Genomic DNA, 17,106 nt, shown 5'->3' with positions numbered 1-17,106 from the left:
TCCTCAGATGTCCCCTTTCATTAAAGAAAAGCCTGAATTTATTACAGTCACTCCTAACGGGAGACTGGAATAAGGAACAATAATTAAAAATGTGCTAAATTATAATCCAGTGATATAAGACACTGTTTTGTCATTTAATTGAGTTAAAGAAAAACACACAAATTGGTCCTGGACAAATTAGAGCATTTTTCTGATGAACAGTGGGACAAAATACCTGTCAACGGGTGCAGAAGTCTGTGAGGAACAGAAAACACCTCACAAAGTTTATGAGTGATGTAACATTTATTATTTTATCATATTTGTTTGCTTTTGAAAAATCTTTCCATTGAACCAGAATTAGAAAAGAACATCAAGGTTTTCATAAAACTTTTATTTACTATTACTTTCGTCCATTTCAGCTTACCCTCCTTTAATGGGAGGGTATGAATACATGAGGATGACTGTACATGCGCCTAACAAGGATTATTTTCCACTGGTTAACGTCAGCTTGACAGGATGAGCCGTCAGCCAGAGGAGAGCTCATCTAAACCGCCTCATGTTGCTCATTTACACACAAAGGAAAATGAAAATAAATCAAATTTAAGTGACATTTTCTGTCATTTTAAAACTATTTGTGTCTTTTGTGGAAGAATGGGATCAGTAATTAGATAAACTTGGCATATGTGGTTGCTAGGCAACAGCGGACTGGAGCACTACGGGTAATTCTGGTACACTAGAGAGGCCGTCTCATTTTACTGACAGTAAGCGCACTTCGGTGTGTGCAGACGATGTAGAACACTTCGTTATCTACGCAGTCTGCGTACTTGGAGGTGTGCAGACCCTGAATTGAGAAACACCATTTATTCTGCTGAGGAAGCAAGATGGAGACCAACAAAACAGCTTCTATACTCATTTTTCATCGCTTTATTATTAAAGGAACAGCTTTTCGTGTTACATATATAAAAAAAAAACCAACAAAACTTGACTTAAATCAACTTTTAAGCCACTGTGTGGAAACCAGTGAAACGTGCTCCATTCAAACGGAAGTGACCTGATACAGCTATAGAACTGACGGCACGTTACGAGTCGTGGCTGGAATCCCAACTCCAACGAAGCTTCGGACTCGGATCTTTCATCTAGAACGTGGACGACACACCCACCACACTTCGTATCTTATTAGTTTTTAAAACAATTTTTAACACAGGTCATAAATCATAGGGTTGCCATGACAACCTGGGACAGCAGCAATAGATGCATCAGCACATTTTGGGAAATTTCATTTTAAAAAAAAAAAAGTGAATAAAAATATGGTCAATTTGACAGAATTACACAACGGTACCTTTTTAACTAGTCGGGGGCCAGGTGACTTTATAAGCTTCAACTATTACAATCAAGTCAGACTATTAGTGAGTTAAAGGTTAGTAATACTTGCAGGGGGGGCTCAGTCTGATGCACGACATAAGCTTCATTTAGAGGTAAAAGCAGAAGATGACGTAATGGAGCCTTTGGTCAAAAACTCGTGGTTCAGAGCTGAAAATGAAACAGGAAAGAAGAAATGCTCATAAATACAAACTTGGTCTAAGAAAAGCAAAGTGTTTTTCCTCCGTCTGTCGGGTGAAAACGTCCCGACAACGCGGGGTTGTGACTTTTCCAAAGGCCGAGACTCATCGGGACCTTTCTGCAGAACGTGAGGCCAGAAGTGTGACCTGATGGGTGGGGGTGGTCTTCACAGAGGCACGTGGCTGAACAGATATGACACAGACTCGCCGTTGTGGGTTCTCCTGATGGCCTCAGCCAGGATCATGGAGATGTCGATGACCTGGAGGAAACAAAGCGGCGTAAGTGTGAGAAGCGGAAAAGGGTGATTTAGATGTTAGCATCACGCTGCTGGAGCGAAACAATAACTAAACCTCCAAACATCTCTGGATGTAAAAACTTATTCTACAATTAAATTGTCTCTTTTATTATATATATATATATATATTTGTTCCCTGTAAAACTTTGTAATGTGGATTTAGTCATGATGTGTTCAGTGTTGGTTGTGTGTTTTATAAAACCCACAGTCCTGCAGCTCAGGATTAAAAAACAAAGTTTATTTAAACCATATTTACCAACAGCAGCTAACGTTACGTTTTTTTTTGTTTTTTTTTTTATTTATTTTTTTATTTGTAGTTAAATATTCTGAATTTAATAACTAGAAATTAAAGTGTTCTCCTTCGGTGGACTGGTGACCTGTTCAGGGTCTACTCCGACTCCCAAGATTCACATTCAGAAACTTTACTGTCATTGAACCAGTCGGCACAACCAAATTAATTCCAGTACAACCCGGCCAAGACTTAGACATACAACATACATGTAACAAACAGGATCAGGCAGACTGAGGCACAGCATCTAAAGTAAGGCAGCTCGATCACTACAAAAATTATACTCACGATTATTTGGACTGAAATTAGACTGTCAAGACTGCGCGTCGTGGTGTTCTAGACTCCGTGTCGTACATTATAACCGTCTAATGGACGGTTCTGAGTTGTTTAATCTGCTTTTACCGCTTATATAGGAACTATTTTACGTTGGTCTGGATGTATGTTTTATTCCAAACAACCGCTGTCAGGCTGCAGCGCATTTCTCTCATTCACCTGTTAAAAGACGGCTGATGTGAACCAGTTGGTTAACACGTTGCTATGGTAACGCCCCGTAACGGAGGGATATTACAGTGTTTAACTGGCCGAACTGTGTATAGGAAAATAATGCAGCCAGTTCTCACTGACAATGGTATAAACTATGTTTAGGTGAACTTCCACAACCTACTGCAGTTATTCTACATGGACCTGCAGCCGGAGCCGACTGAGACTGGCCGCCTGGGAGTGCTTTAGGACGGGAGAGGCTCCCACTGCTCCTTCCTTACAGTAACTGCAGAACAATATGTGCCTTCAAGTCAGTCGCCACAACACCAGAAAAGTCTCTAATGACTCCAGTAAAAGCTGCTAGATTTGTCGCTTTTAACAAAAAAAGTCTCCAGATTTAGCGAGAAAGTCTCCAAGTTGGCAACAGTGTCTGAATGAAAGCAAAGCGGCTGTGGGAGGAGTTTACAGCACAGCGCTGCAACGCCAGAGACGCTCGATTAGCAGCTGAAGACAGCAGGAGAGGAAACTGCAGAGAGAAAAATAATCACACCCTTTTATTTTTATCATTGTTGGAAACCCAGATTGTAATTTAGATTAAAATCCGATTAATCACACAGACCTACACGAAAGCGGTGAAACCTTTTTATGCAGAATGAGGAAAAGACATGAGGAAGGATGGGTGGGTGTTGGGAAAAAAAAAAAAAGAAGTATCTCTACACTTCACCTAAAGGGGGAAGGATAAAGATGCCTCACCTCTGGCTGCTGGGATACGCTCCAGCTCCCCTTAATGGAACTAAGCGGTACGGATGATAAATGAATGGAAGCACGCTCCTTTTTCACATGAAAAACACGTTTTTGCCTTGACTTAAACCTGCTTTAGACATGGAGATGGGAGAGGTTGTGATTGGACAGCGGGTTGAGGTGACATATGTAGGGCCCGTTATGTAAATCCGTTTTTTTTCCTAAAGTATTTTTTCCATTTTAAGTTTTGTAAATTCCCTTTTTTCAACTATATTTTTTGGGAATCCCCCTTTTCTTTCTTTTTTACTTTTTACTCCTATTTTACTTTCAAAAACATTGTTTTTTATTTAAATAACTAATGTACACAAATTAAATGAAAAAGTAATTTACATTTATTGAGGTGACAGACATTAAAGTGAATCATAAACAAGCACTAAGTTACGGAGTCATCTGGTTGGAGAAACTGTTGAGCAGTTGCATGGAGGCAACATCCACCAGAAAGTTTTGGTTTTTAACTCCTGTGATAAAAGAAGATGAAAGACCGCGTAGAAAATGTGACAATAGAATTAATTTTTACACGTTTTATTATGGATATAAAACGGGAAACAAAAAACAATGCAACATCACATTTTGATTTATTCTGGTTAAGATGAGGAAATGGTTTAGGATGAGGGAAAGTGGGTGGGGCTACCTGTATTTTTGGACACGCCTTCATCTTCTCCTCCTGTGGGATGGTGTTGGTCACCACCACGGCCTCAAACGGGGCGCTGTTGATGCGCGAGATGGCCGGGCCGGAGAATATGCCATGTGTGAGGATGGCGTAGACCTTTGTAGCGCCGGCATCGATTAACCTAAAGAACGGATGGGAGATGTGAGCCAACATCTGATGGTATGCTCTGTAGCAGACGCCACGCAACAAGAAGGTTTATAGGATGCTGACTTGTCAGCAGCGTGGCAGATGGTCCCACAGGTGTCGGCCATGTCGTCCACCAGGATGGCCACCCGGTCCTTCACGTCCCCGACCAGCACCATCCGATCCACCTCGTTGGCCTTTTTCCTCTCTTTGTGGATGAGGGCAAAGTCCACGTTGAGACGGTCGGCGATGGATGTCACACTGAGGCAGGAACAAAGCTTTAACTCCGACAACCTGAGTTCATCGTGTCGTTTTCTGTCGCAGCTCGTCTGTGCAGCAGGGCCGGATTAAAGGTGCACAGGGCCCAGAGTGTTCCAGGGGCCCCTTTCCCCACCGCAACGTTGTGAAAATTGTGAATGATACACTGCAAAAATACATTTCTAACATTTCTAACAGAGACCAGAAGCAATACACTAGATACTTGTGTCACAATGAGGGGTGGGAAAATCGAATTGAAAAATCTAAAATTGGGTTTTTTTTTTTTTTTTGCTTTACAATTTTCAAATCAATTTTTTTAAAAAATTATTTAAAAAAAAAAATTTATTTAAATGTATTTTATTTAAAAATAAAATCTTTTTTAAAAAACAAAACAAAACATTGATTCTTTATAAATTTAAATTTTTATTTTTCAAATGAATAAATATAATCCTGTATAAAATTTGTCATTTTTATTGTTTTTATTTGATCTTTTAACTTGTCTTCTTGGGCGTTATAGCAGCAAAATGATGGTCTGGCTACTGTGTTGTTTTTTCCTGATTAAAATAAAGGAAAATGACAAGCAAAAATTAAAAATTTTTCTACTTTTATTTGGTATTTAATCTACACAAATCAGAAATATCAAAGAATTGTGAGAATTGCAATTTAAATTGAATCGGGACCCAAAAAAAAAATCGAAATCGAATTAAATTGGGACACAAGAATATCCTCAAAGCCCAAGTAACTATGTGGCTTTTATATACATTTTGTTTCATGTCCAAACTGCTGGTGTTTGGCCTACGCGGGCTCCACATGGATAATCCGGCCTTGCTGTGCAGAAACGTTTCGGAGCAGGAAAACGAAGCCGATGTTTCTGCTGATGTACAGAGTTCACAACTCTATTAAACCATTATCGACAGTCTATTAAGATTACAACATACCAAGACGTGTGCTGGTCTTTGACCCTGTATCACGGTGACTTACCGTTTCGCCCCACCAGCATCGGGAGACACAATGATACAATTCTTCCACTCAGGAATATTTTCTTTGATCCACTGCAGTACAGCTGGCTCTGCATAAAGGTTGTCTACTGCAATGTCAAAAAATCCCTTTCAGGGAAAAGAAGAAAAAAGCTTTTAGCCATGAAAACCAGTTAACAACTTGTGCAAGATGAAAGTCGACTTGGACTGATTTAACTCTCTGGCTGCCGGAGACATCTTTTATGGTTTCTGTATATGGAAACCCCATTTGGCCGGGCGCGTCTCAAAACCATAGACTGTATATAAAGAGATGGTCGGAGCCTCTGTGACGTCACCCGTAGGTTTCTGAAGAGCTGAATTGAAGCTCGGTGGGCGGTTCCTACCATCGCCATCTTGGCAGGGTCATGCGCGTCGTCTCACCCGAAAAATAAAAATATGGGCAAAGAGGTGGAGCTGAGAGGGGGGGCTGTGGACGTCATGGTGGATGACTGACATCAAGCGAACTCCGAGCTTTCTGTAGCTAAGAGCTAACCCGTAGATAGGAGGTTAGCGGGCTAAAGCTAAGTCACATTGTTAACCGGCTAAAAACTGTGGTTGTTCTACGTTCTTCTTATTTGGAGTGGGAGGTCGGGTACCTGTCAATCAAAAGGACACGCCCATAAATATGCCAAAGTTCGAAATGAAATTACTTTTAAACGGGCGAGTTAGAAAAAAATTCCCTCCTCCCACAGTTGTCATGAAGGTAAACCTGACCTATTAAACCTAAAATGGATTTTTGAACCAGGCTGTAAACATGTTTATTTCTGCTGTGAAGTTGGTCTTTTTAACATGGGAGTCTATGGGGATTTGCGCTGTTTTGCAGCCCCTAGTGGATGAAGGGGGAACTGCAGTTTTATGCACTTCCACATAGGCTTCACTTTTAACCGCTGGAGGCTCCGTCCATCTTGTATGTACGGTCGATGGTCAAAACGCCTCCAAAATGGCTCCCAGAGCACGCACCCAGCCAAATCGCCACCACACATTCCCAACAGATGAGCCAAAACTCTCCGAAAGGCCCGGGGCTGTGCTGCTACAATGCCTGGCAGCCAGTGAGTTAACAGCGAGTGTGACAACGAAGGCTGTGAACAGACCTGGATCTGTGAGGCGTGGAGGTCCATGGTGATGATGTGGTCTGCGCCGGCCACAGACAGCATGTTCGCCACCAGCTTGGCTGATATGGGAGCCCTGCTCTGGAACAAGCATGGACACTTTCAGTAAGAGAAGAAGGAAGAACTGGCTCACCAACATCTTTGTTTTGTCTCGGTGTACAAAGCTGGAGATCTTGGGTTGTTTTTTCTTAGGGTGCTTTCACACCAGGATAGTCCGCTAGACTCTGTCAGATTTTTCATTTATTTTCATTTTCATTTATTTGATCCATGGGACAGTGCACAAACAACATTAACCCCGCAGGGAAAGATGTGTCATGCCAGGTTACAGCACAAGTGCTAATTTCCACCTGTAGTCCCAGAGCAGGCTGAAGATGCGTTGGGATACTTCAAGGTTATAAAAACACAACTCATAAAAAAATTCCCAACATTACATACAATAAGCTTCCGATTATTAACCATAGCCTCTACAAACAAGGCTGCCACCATAGCACATTCGAAGTAATCAGTAATGGATACAAGATTGAGCCGAGAGCTCAAGAGTCCGATTGGGGACTCGGCTCAGTTGTAGGGAGGTGTATCCATGGAGACCGAGATCATGTTCACGCTGCACTTTGGTAAAACAACCCATTAGAACAACACATCTCCATTCTGCCCTGCGATGGACCAGCGAGCCGTCCAGGGTGCACCCCGCCTTTCACCCAAAGACTGCTGGGATAGGCTCCAGCTTCCTACAACCTTTAATCGGACCAAGTGGTACGGATAATGAATGAATGAATGAATGAATACCTCCATTAAGACCAACGGTGGTATTTAGCAGAAGAGTGTTTAATATTTGCGAGTTAAACATGGAGACAAAACTACGGCTGTGTCGGGTTTTTTATTTTGTCCTATGCAAGCACACTGCAGAAAGTGACTTTCTAGTCCGTTTCCTGTATTTGGTCCTCTTGAAATGGACCGAGACCTGTATTTGTAGGCGGACCGGGTCCACTTCTTTGATCAGAGTCAGTATTCGTTTGGCGGGTTCACATTTCCCCAAACAAAGCTGCCATTTCTCAGCAAACAAACTCGGATCAGAAAGGCTGATGTGAACGTACCCTTCATGCTCCCAAGATGTTTGCCCATCATTTTTGATGTGTTCCCTCAAGGCTTCAAGATTTGTTGACTAAACACTAAGGGAGCTGCGGACAAATGCTGATCTTTATATGTGTCATTGCTCAGAGAGACGGACTGCAACTACACGCTACCTCTGTGAGGATTAAGAGATCTATTTCACATTTTCATTTGGAAACATTAATGCTTTCCCCAAAAATCTTCTCATAAAAGGGTATCAGGAAATATTTTTTAATATTATTATGACTTTAATGAAAATGGCAATAAGCAAAAGTTTGGGGTCCTTGTATATCTGAAAGGAACAAAACAGGCAATTCTTCAAAACACCAATGATTGTAAAATCTGATCCAGAGTCAGAAGGTCTTTTTTTCCCCCTTAAGTCCGTAAAAACGGCACCGTTAGCAGAGGCCTTGTTTCCATCTACTTCCCTGCCCTCTGAGATGAAGCTGCGCTCATCGATAAGACAAGTTGCAACAAGTCCTGATATTCTGCTCTCTTCAAAGTTCATTTTGCATAAAGACGCATTAAATGCTTTCTTAATATTTTTTTAAATTTAATTTAGACCACAGTAAATGAAGATACAAGTGCTATTAAAAAATGTTTAGTAATGCATGTGTCTGCCTTTATTTCTGACTGAAAGTGTACAAAACAGAATAAATCATGTAATTTCAGAGTGAAACCTGGATGTGGAGGTAAAGTGTTTGCAGAGTTTCCACCCTCGCATGTTACACCATCATGTGAGTTAAACAACCTTTATTTTTAGCAACTGAAAAACTCCCTGAATCTCCAGGCAAGAGTGACACGAAGAAACAATTTCCAACTAATTGTTGGGAAAGCTGTGTGCGCGCGCTATCAAGACGAAAATAACCTTCTTAAGGCTTCAAACAAACCCGATTTGTTGTTGTAGTTCTATCAACAGACAAGATAATGATTTACAGGAGCTGAACCAGATCCAGAAAGCTGTGACCTTTCAGCTCCTAAGCTTTCTCCTCCATGCATCACTGTGGACGAGTCAACTACAGGAGCAAAAATGACCTTTTTTTTAAAATCAAATGTGGCTGCAGCTTGGTAGGTTACCTTATCTTTTTTGTCCTGCCGGGCGTACGGGAAACAGGGGATGACAGCGGTGACGCGGGAGGAGGACGCGATCTTGCAGGCGTTAATCATAATTAACAGCTCCATCAGGTTGTCGTTGATTTCCCCGCAGCCGCTCTGCACGATGTACACGTCCTCTCCACGCACGCTTTCACCGATCTCCACACTGTTAGAAAGAAAAGAATTCATTTACTACAGGATGAATTCATTTTAAAACATAAATAGTCTTCTAGCAGTATGTTTGGAGCAGACTTCTACTGATGCCTGAACAGATCTGGGACAAAACAGCGACTGTAGACGGATCTCCAGAAGTAAATCTACTGTCGCTACCTCGGTGTAACGGCAAGTCTAATCAATGCAGTCAGAAACAAAAACAATGGTTACAAAGAGAAAAAGACACAAAAGACTTTCAGTTTGGTGGTCCTGTTAACTGGGAGGTAACCGCTTCACGGTACGGCCAGTTATAAAAACCAAACATGGTTTGTAAGATATTTAACAGCTTAAATGAGCTTCTTCACTACTTTCCCAACCAGAAACAAAAATCCTTTTCTGCAGAACTGATGGAGAATAAACCTATGATCCTTGAGGGGTCACAATCCTGCAGGTGTTCCCTGTATCCCTGCTCCAACACACCTGACTCAGACTAATCAGTCATTGTGCAGAACTTCATTGGCTGTTGGATCCATTTAATGGAGGCCAGGTGTGTTGGAGCAGGGATACATGGAAACCCTGCAGGACTGCGGCCCCTGACAGACCTGACCTGAAGGCTTGAAGACGAAGAGGTGCTGTAGAAACATATGTATAGTGTGACAGCAGTGTGGAGCAGCGTGTGTGAAACATTCCTCTGTGGGAGACCACCAGGCCGTCCTGACCTCAGTCATGTGATCAGGGTGAGAGCGGGGTCTCTACGGGCCGCCACAAGGTCACAAAACCTTTATTTTTTTCCAGAATCAAACTAACAGTGCGTTGTTAATCTATGAAAAGACAAAACTATAAACTAAAAGTAACTTTAGTGGTTTCCTGGAATCAAAGCTGAGCGAACGCAGGTCCCTTCAGCAAAATGTGTCAAAAACACAAAAATCATTCCTGCTGCATGTGTGAACAATTCTTTATGAGAAGCTACTTTTTTTTCTTTTAAACCACTTTTACTTGTAAAAAAATAACTTGTTGCAGTGAATTTTTAAAAAAAAAAAAGACACTGGAGCCAAAATGACAGCAGTTTAAACAAAGGTTTTACTTTTACGCTTTTTAAAATGAAAAACAAGTTTCTTTCTTCATAGATTATTTTATAGAAATAATTTTAAAAAATCAAAGTTTATTCCATTTAAAACAGTTCATATATATATATATATATATATATATATATATATATATATATATATATATATATATATATATATATATAATTTAATAATGTCTGATATATATTTTTAGTTTATGTACTTTTAATTAAAAAAAAAAAGTAAAAAAAAAACAAAACGCTAATTCCATTTAAAACTGTTTATATAACATTAAGTTTATATATCATGTTTATATTTATATTAAATGATCAAAATTTCACTTTAAGGATTTAACATTTGTTTCATTTATGTTTAATTTGCCAGTATTAATGTGAAGCACAACCAGTTAAACCAGAAACTTCCCACTGAAATCAGTTTTAAAATGAGTTAAATTCAGCAAAACATTTCATGAAACTTCTGATGGTTTTTGCTTTAAAAACATGTTAAAAATCCAAATGGAGATATTTAATCCAGAGATTTTTAATTTTGCATTTGCAAGTTTTGCAATTTTCCAGAATAAATTCTACACATTTATCTGTATTTGTGTTGATTTCAGACTGTTATAAAATCACATATCTTTGAGCAGCAGGTCATACAACAACCTGAAAACATGAACAGAAATATTAACTACCAACGACCCCAACTTTAATTCTTTTAGAGACGTTATATGTGCATTAGTGTACATGTTATTCCTTCATGTTGCTACAACCCACAAGTCTGTAAGTCAGCCAGCTAATGGCTTCACATGGGGCTGGGCGATATGACCTTTTAGTAATATCCCGATATTTTTATGGCATGTCATGATATACGATATATATCTCGATATTCACCTTAGCCTTGAATGAATGCTTTGGTGCATACAATCACATCAGTAAGATGATTTTGTGTCTCCATTAAAACATAATTGTTCATACTGCATTAAGATATGCTGATTTTAAACATTCATGCCAAAAGGATGAAATTGTAACGAAGCAAACTGATCAAAACTGTGTTTATTGAACAGTTAAAGCAGTGGCAGAAACATGTCATTTTAAAACAAAATAAAGTGACTTTACATGATGTAATAAATGCAACGTATGAAAATAGGTGCTCTAGGGGGGGACTTTTCAAATGAGATGAGATAAATCTGTGGTACTTCTACCTTTTGTGGCGACATACTTTGCATACGACAGTTGTTTGGTCAACATCTTCTCCACCGCCAGATGATGGATCCTGTACTGTTTTTCTTCTATTCTTTTCTTTGCCACTGAAACAGTCTATCCCTTTAAAAAATTATTTTGAATACCATTAAAACCACATTGTATAAATCAGCTTTGTCCTGTTTTATTAAATGTTAGATTATCAAATATCAAATTTAACCAAAGGATTGTTGTGTTTTGTGGAGTAGCTAGCTGCATGTCCAACCCTCCTCCTTTATCTGGGCTTGGGACTGCCACAGTGATCCAAACGAGACACTTTGACAGAGCTACGTTTATTTTATTTTTTTTATTTGTGTAGTTTTCTTACTTTTAGTTTAGTCTTTTTTTTCAGTTTTAGCTTGCTTTGGGTTGAACTATTATAAGGCTTTGCTTCATGGATACGTTTTTGAGTTGTCGTGTATTTTTTTTTAATCGCAGAGTTTAGCATAGAAATCAGTCTTATAATCCAGGCAGAATGTCCTCATATCATCTCCAATAAATGGCTTCAGCCAGTTTTTAATTCAGGGTTTGATTCCCACTCCTTTCTGTACTTTCTAGAGACATGACGAGCTAGATAAATATGCTTGTGTCACACACACAGTGGATGAGGTGAGTAAGTGACAGAGGCTGTGAATGTAATCAAATAGAATTAATTATTTTTGCGTGACGTGAAAAACTTTGTAATTTAGGTCCCACTCTGTAATCCAGAGCGGGATCAGTGGTGGATTTGACTGTTCATTGTGACTGTAGGTGGAGTCGTGCAGGTGTCCTCTCTGCTCCTCTGACTGGCTGCAGCTGCAGCCGGAGCGACTGAGTGCTTTAGGACGGGGAGAGACTCTCGTTCTGACAATAACTTTACAATATGCGCTTTAAAGTCAGTCGCCAAAACACCAGGAAAGTCTCCAATAACTTCAGTATAAGTCGCTAGATTTGTCGCTTTTCACAGAAAAAGTCGCCAGATTTAGCGAGAAAGTGGCCAAGTTGGCAACAGTGGCTCCACGCTGCCTCTCATGACGTAGCACGTAGCTCACGTTATGTACGTAACGAGGTGCGCTTGTTTTAACTCTCTGTGCAAAGCGGTGCAGAGTCGAGGAGGAGGGAGGAAACCCCGCCCACAGCTAAAAACACCTGCATATCAACAGGATACTCCAATATGACGAATATAGACATTTTCTATATCGCACAGGGGACTAGCCACGATATATCGAGTATACTCGATATATCGCCCCGCCCTAGCTTCACATCCTTGCTTTGTCACAATACAGTTATTAATGGTGGAAAACCAACAATGCTTTAGTTGAAAACATTTCCCTACACAGACGTAACCGCATCAACAGACCTGTACGATGATGAACCATGATAAACAAAACTTGAATATCTTTTCGTTACACTCGCCTGACAGCGTTTTGTGTTGGAATATCAATTCCTCCCATCACACCACGAGCTGTTTGATGAATCCACGTGTGACCATTATATATTTATTAATTTTTTATGATTTAGTCTTAATATATTTTATTTTTCCAGCATTTTAGCGTCCCGACACAGTTAATGTGGCTGGGACAGGGCCTCTAGAGACATGATTTAATGTGTTGTATGTGGCTTTTATGAGCTCTTGTTTTAGTGAGATTTGATAAGTAATACTGTTTTTTTGTCTTTTTTTTTTTTTTTTGCTTTTACTGTAAATCACTTTGTGCTACATTTTCATTGAAGGAAAAGTGCTTTAAAAAGTAACGACTGATTGATTTATTGATATTAAGCTCATTGTTTCAGATGCAACCCTAGTTTAGCTAAACTAACTTTAAAGTGATTGGTGACATTTATTAATTATTCCTTCTCCTAAGTGCTTTTATCACAATCTGTGCACCAACATGGACAGAAGGTCATTTTCCAAAAGAACCGATTGGTCAGGAGGTGTTGCTGATATACTGGACCCCTTATCCAGAACAAAACCTGCTGCAGAGCAGGTTATCCGTTCAGTTTTGGTTACCATGGTGATTTACCCCAGTACGAACCTGCTTAGTCGCACAGAAAACCCTGAAGGTACCTGGATATGAGAAAATCCAGTCGTCATACAGACCTAAGGTGGTATGAATAAAAAAAAATACATGAAAAAAGCTACTTTAACCAAACACTGAAAAGCAAAATGGAAGCACAATATGAGGTGCATGAAAACTTAAGTATAATTTTCTCTACATTTTCTACATTATACTCCATTTCTGAGTTCATCCAGATGTTTTATTGTACCCAACCTTTCTGTAAACTAAGGTTTTATGTTATTAGTGGGAGTCACTGCTCTAAATCTCTCTTAAGGATCCACAAACATGCTGTCTTGTGTCAACAAAACTCTTATTTTTACATTTGATTTGTTCAAAACTAATAAAAGTTATTGAGTCAGCCATTATTTCCAGCAACTCACTCCTTTCGCTTTAGTACTTGACCTGCAAGTCACCTGACAATACATGATTTCCATCTGCGAGACTTGCCTCCATATTAGAGTGAGAAGACCAGGAACTAATCTTTGTTTTGTTCCGTAACGCCACAGAAAACAGCAATGTTCCCTGGAGGGGATCTTTCTGTGAATAATCAGAGTTTTCCTTGGATTTTTTTCCCGCAGTGAGTATAAACATCACCAACAAAAAGAGGACTTGTAGGGGGATGAAAGGGTCTGAACGCCATTAAAAGCTCTGACCTTATTTAATACTCCAGAGTTAGATTAGACATGAACATACAGAGCATGCTGGGTGCTTTTACCCAGCCTGAAAGCATGACTGAGTGACCCAGCAGGAATAAAACCCAACCGAATGGCGTTAATGCTTACTGAGCCACCACCACAAACCACAACTAAAACTTCATTTTAATGTATTTAAAAAATTAAAAAATAAAAATCTTTGCAATGAGCAATGAGAAAGCTGAAGGCTCATATTTTCTGCCACAGGTACATGTTATATTTACAGCTGTAGTGGAAAAACACTGGTATGATGAGGCCAGCAATGAGGCCATAAGGTCATCCTGCAGACTGGTTCAAACAACTCACATGACCTCAACCGACTGGGTCCAAAACCAGCCAGTAAAAGTAAAAGGAGGAAAATAGCAAGTCTACTGACATTAATTTAACAAATAACCAGCCATGCAATGATGTGCATGTGATTTAACCAGTGGAAAGTTAATAAAATAACTAACCCGACATGAACTGTGAAGTTCCTTAGACATCATGAATGCTTCAGTCCTATTTAACTGGGGGGGGGGGGGGGGGGGGGGGGGGGGGTTCTGCGTGTCACAATCATAAAAATACATTAATTTTATCTGTATAGCATTGTTTTAACAATGCATGAATTTTACCTGTATGGTATTATTTTCAAAATGCATTCATTTGATCTGTTGTCTGATTTGTCTTACTTTTAGTTATTTCAGGTGTTTTCAATGCACTGAGCCCTTTGTGATAGTCTTCTCCGACCCAATATTGGTACTAAGCACAATTTGGACCACAAAGGCCCTGAAACCACGTTAAATAATGACAAAATTCATATTATATTTAAGGATTTTATCAAAACACCAAATTTTCAGCTAGCCAGTGAGTAAACGCAGCACAGTGTTGCAATAGATTTTGTACCCCCTAATAATCACTTCCCATGCAATAGGCTGCAGGTTTGTAGATATATCTACAAAATAACAATATAACTACTCCTTATAGCTCGTGAGGTAGTACTATATGCTTTAAGAACAGAAAAAGAGTTTTAAAGGCGGGTACAAAATGTGACCAGGTGGCCATGAATCGCTCGGGTAACAGCGCAGTTCTTAACCTAAATAAAACACAAAACCACGTCGTCCCTACGGCTTTTGTATTGTATTTAGACTACACACAAAAATTACAGGTAATCACTCAAATAGGCAGAGTAATAAACCATTACTGAAGCATTTGTCTGGAAAAGGAAGCACCGACATTGGCTAGCTAGCTCGGCGTGTTTACAAGTGGCTAATCACGTGCAGCCATTACAGGTTAATCGTAAGCTACTGTTAGCCTGAAGCTAAAGCTAAATGCTAACGCTTATTTTTTGCCAAATTTTACATAAAAGCCGGTTCACAAAATCCTCCCCAACATGGAACATGAACTCAATTTTACAAAAGCTTAAAATTTATTAAAAATGCCCAAGCTACCAAACTTTATTCTCTTATTGATATATATGATCTAAATTAAGTCCCTACCCCTTACAAACTTATCATTTATCTTCCTTTTTACTTTTTTATCAGTCACACATGAAACTTTTTTTTTGTTCCTTTCTTTTTTAAACAAGTCATTAAGTTGTTATTTAGATATTCTCTAAGCTATGTTCACACAGAATTTTATTTAATTGTGAATGAACTTGTTTATTTACACTTCAATTATTTTCATGGGTTCCGAATATCTCAAAAGACACTTAAGAAAAGGTGTGATTTACAAAGATTTAATAGCTTATTTTATTTAATGTGAATTAGTTACTTACGTTGTATCTGTATATGTATTGTCACAATAAAATAAAATAAATACATAAATAAATAAATAACGCTAAATGCTAACGCTTGAAGCTAACGCTAAAAGCTAAATGCTAATGCTAACATCCACATGTGATGCCGAGGATGAGGCAACAACAGAGCCGTGCGTTCAGGCACGAATACGTCCATTTAACACCGTAAATGTGTCAAACAAGCAAGGCAGCATCGCGCTTGCGTAAAATAAAATAAAATAAAATAAAATAAAATATAAAAGTGTACTCGCCATGTCTCCTGGTTGCTGAACTTCTTCGTGATCACCTTCCCCAGCTCCAGCCCCAGTCGATCCGCCACTTTCTGGGACAAATCATGGTGGGAGCTCCCGCTGAAAAGCACGATGTTAGGCATGTCCGAATTGAAAAAAGATCAGATAAAATGGTGCACTTAGGAGGAGGAAGAAGAGCGGAGTTGAGAGAGAGGATCTCCCCGCTTGAGGGTGATGAAGATGGGGGGGGGGAAAGGAGCCTACTAACGCCGCAGCTCCGGCATGGCACTGCTGCAGAGAGGAAACATGGGCTGTCTGTGTCTGCATGCTGGAGGAAGGGCCTGCTGCTCATTGGACAGCATGTCACTGGCACGGAAACATGCACGAGCTTTTCCCTGGGGCGTGCGTGCGTGTGTGTGTGTGTGTGTGTGTGTGTGTGTAAAAACAGGGTGAATTCTACTTTTATCTGCACCTTTCAAATGATTTTTCTCCGTTTCTCTCCTGTTTTTGGAAGCACTGGAATGAATGTCTGTCTTTACGAATGATTTTATTATTATGTGTGTGTGTGTGTGTGTAATATAAATTTTTTTTTTATTCTTACATGGTCATAAAAAAGGTAAAAACAAGACTTTATAGAACAAAAACAGAGCACCTGCTCGAAAAGGAGCAGAAAAAAGAAAATTTCTTGTAATAGGCTATAGATAATATATATAGGCTAGACATGTGTGCTTTTTTTTTTTTTTTTTTTTTTAATAAATTGCTGATATGTACAGACATGTCTGGAATAAAGAATAAAGTAGGATTCACCCATTATTAATCCCACCCGAAACGAGCTTTTTAAAATGGGTCCAAGTTATTAGTTTATTTATAGGCCAATTTGATTTTTTTTTTTTTTTTAATTATTTTCATTTCTTAGCTTGTTTTGAAAACCACAAGATATACATTTTCCAGTCTGTTAAAAAAAAAAAAAAGCTGTTTTCATGCAACATATTTATAGGCTTTTACTGACTGCACCAATTTTTGAAATGGTTGTTGCAAAAATCAGGGCCGTATTAAAAGTGCACAGTTCCCTGGGCCCCGAGTGTTGCAGGGGCCTCCTTTCATATCATCACATTGTAAAAATTGTGAATG

At 39.4% G+C, this 17,106-nt stretch overlaps 1 protein-coding gene across 2 annotated transcripts; it reads right to left on the bottom strand.

Moving 5' to 3' along the window:
• Positions 1–353: 353 nt before the first annotated feature.
• LOC306773999 (ribose-phosphate pyrophosphokinase 2) lies at positions 354–16,260 on the bottom strand. Of its 2 annotated transcripts, XM_079263964.1 has the most exons (7): positions 15,997–16,260; positions 8,768–8,951; positions 6,563–6,661; positions 5,437–5,561; positions 4,285–4,458; positions 4,036–4,195; positions 354–1,798 (listed from the first exon to the last, which is right to left on the bottom strand). In XM_079263964.1, exons 1-7 carry the CDS (start codon positions 16,116–16,118, stop codon positions 1,706–1,708), a joined length of 957 nt encoding a protein of 318 aa, XP_079120090.1. In that variant the 5' UTR covers positions 16,119–16,260; the 3' UTR covers positions 354–1,705. The 2 variants fall into 2 exon arrangements, with proteins under 2 accessions (XP_079120090.1, XP_079120091.1); XM_079263965.1 differs by lacking the exon at positions 15,997–16,260 and having other exon boundaries at positions 6,563–6,656; positions 8,768–8,902.
• Positions 16,261–17,106: the final 846 nt, after the last annotated feature.

This window comes from Telmatherina bonti, assembly GCF_933228915.1.
Source record: "Telmatherina bonti genome assembly, chromosome: 24".
NCBI lineage: Eukaryota > Metazoa > Chordata > Actinopteri > Atheriniformes > Telmatherinidae > Telmatherina > Telmatherina bonti.
The sequence above is the reverse complement of the archived record's forward strand: the minus strand, read 5'-3'. Positions and strand labels throughout refer to the sequence as shown.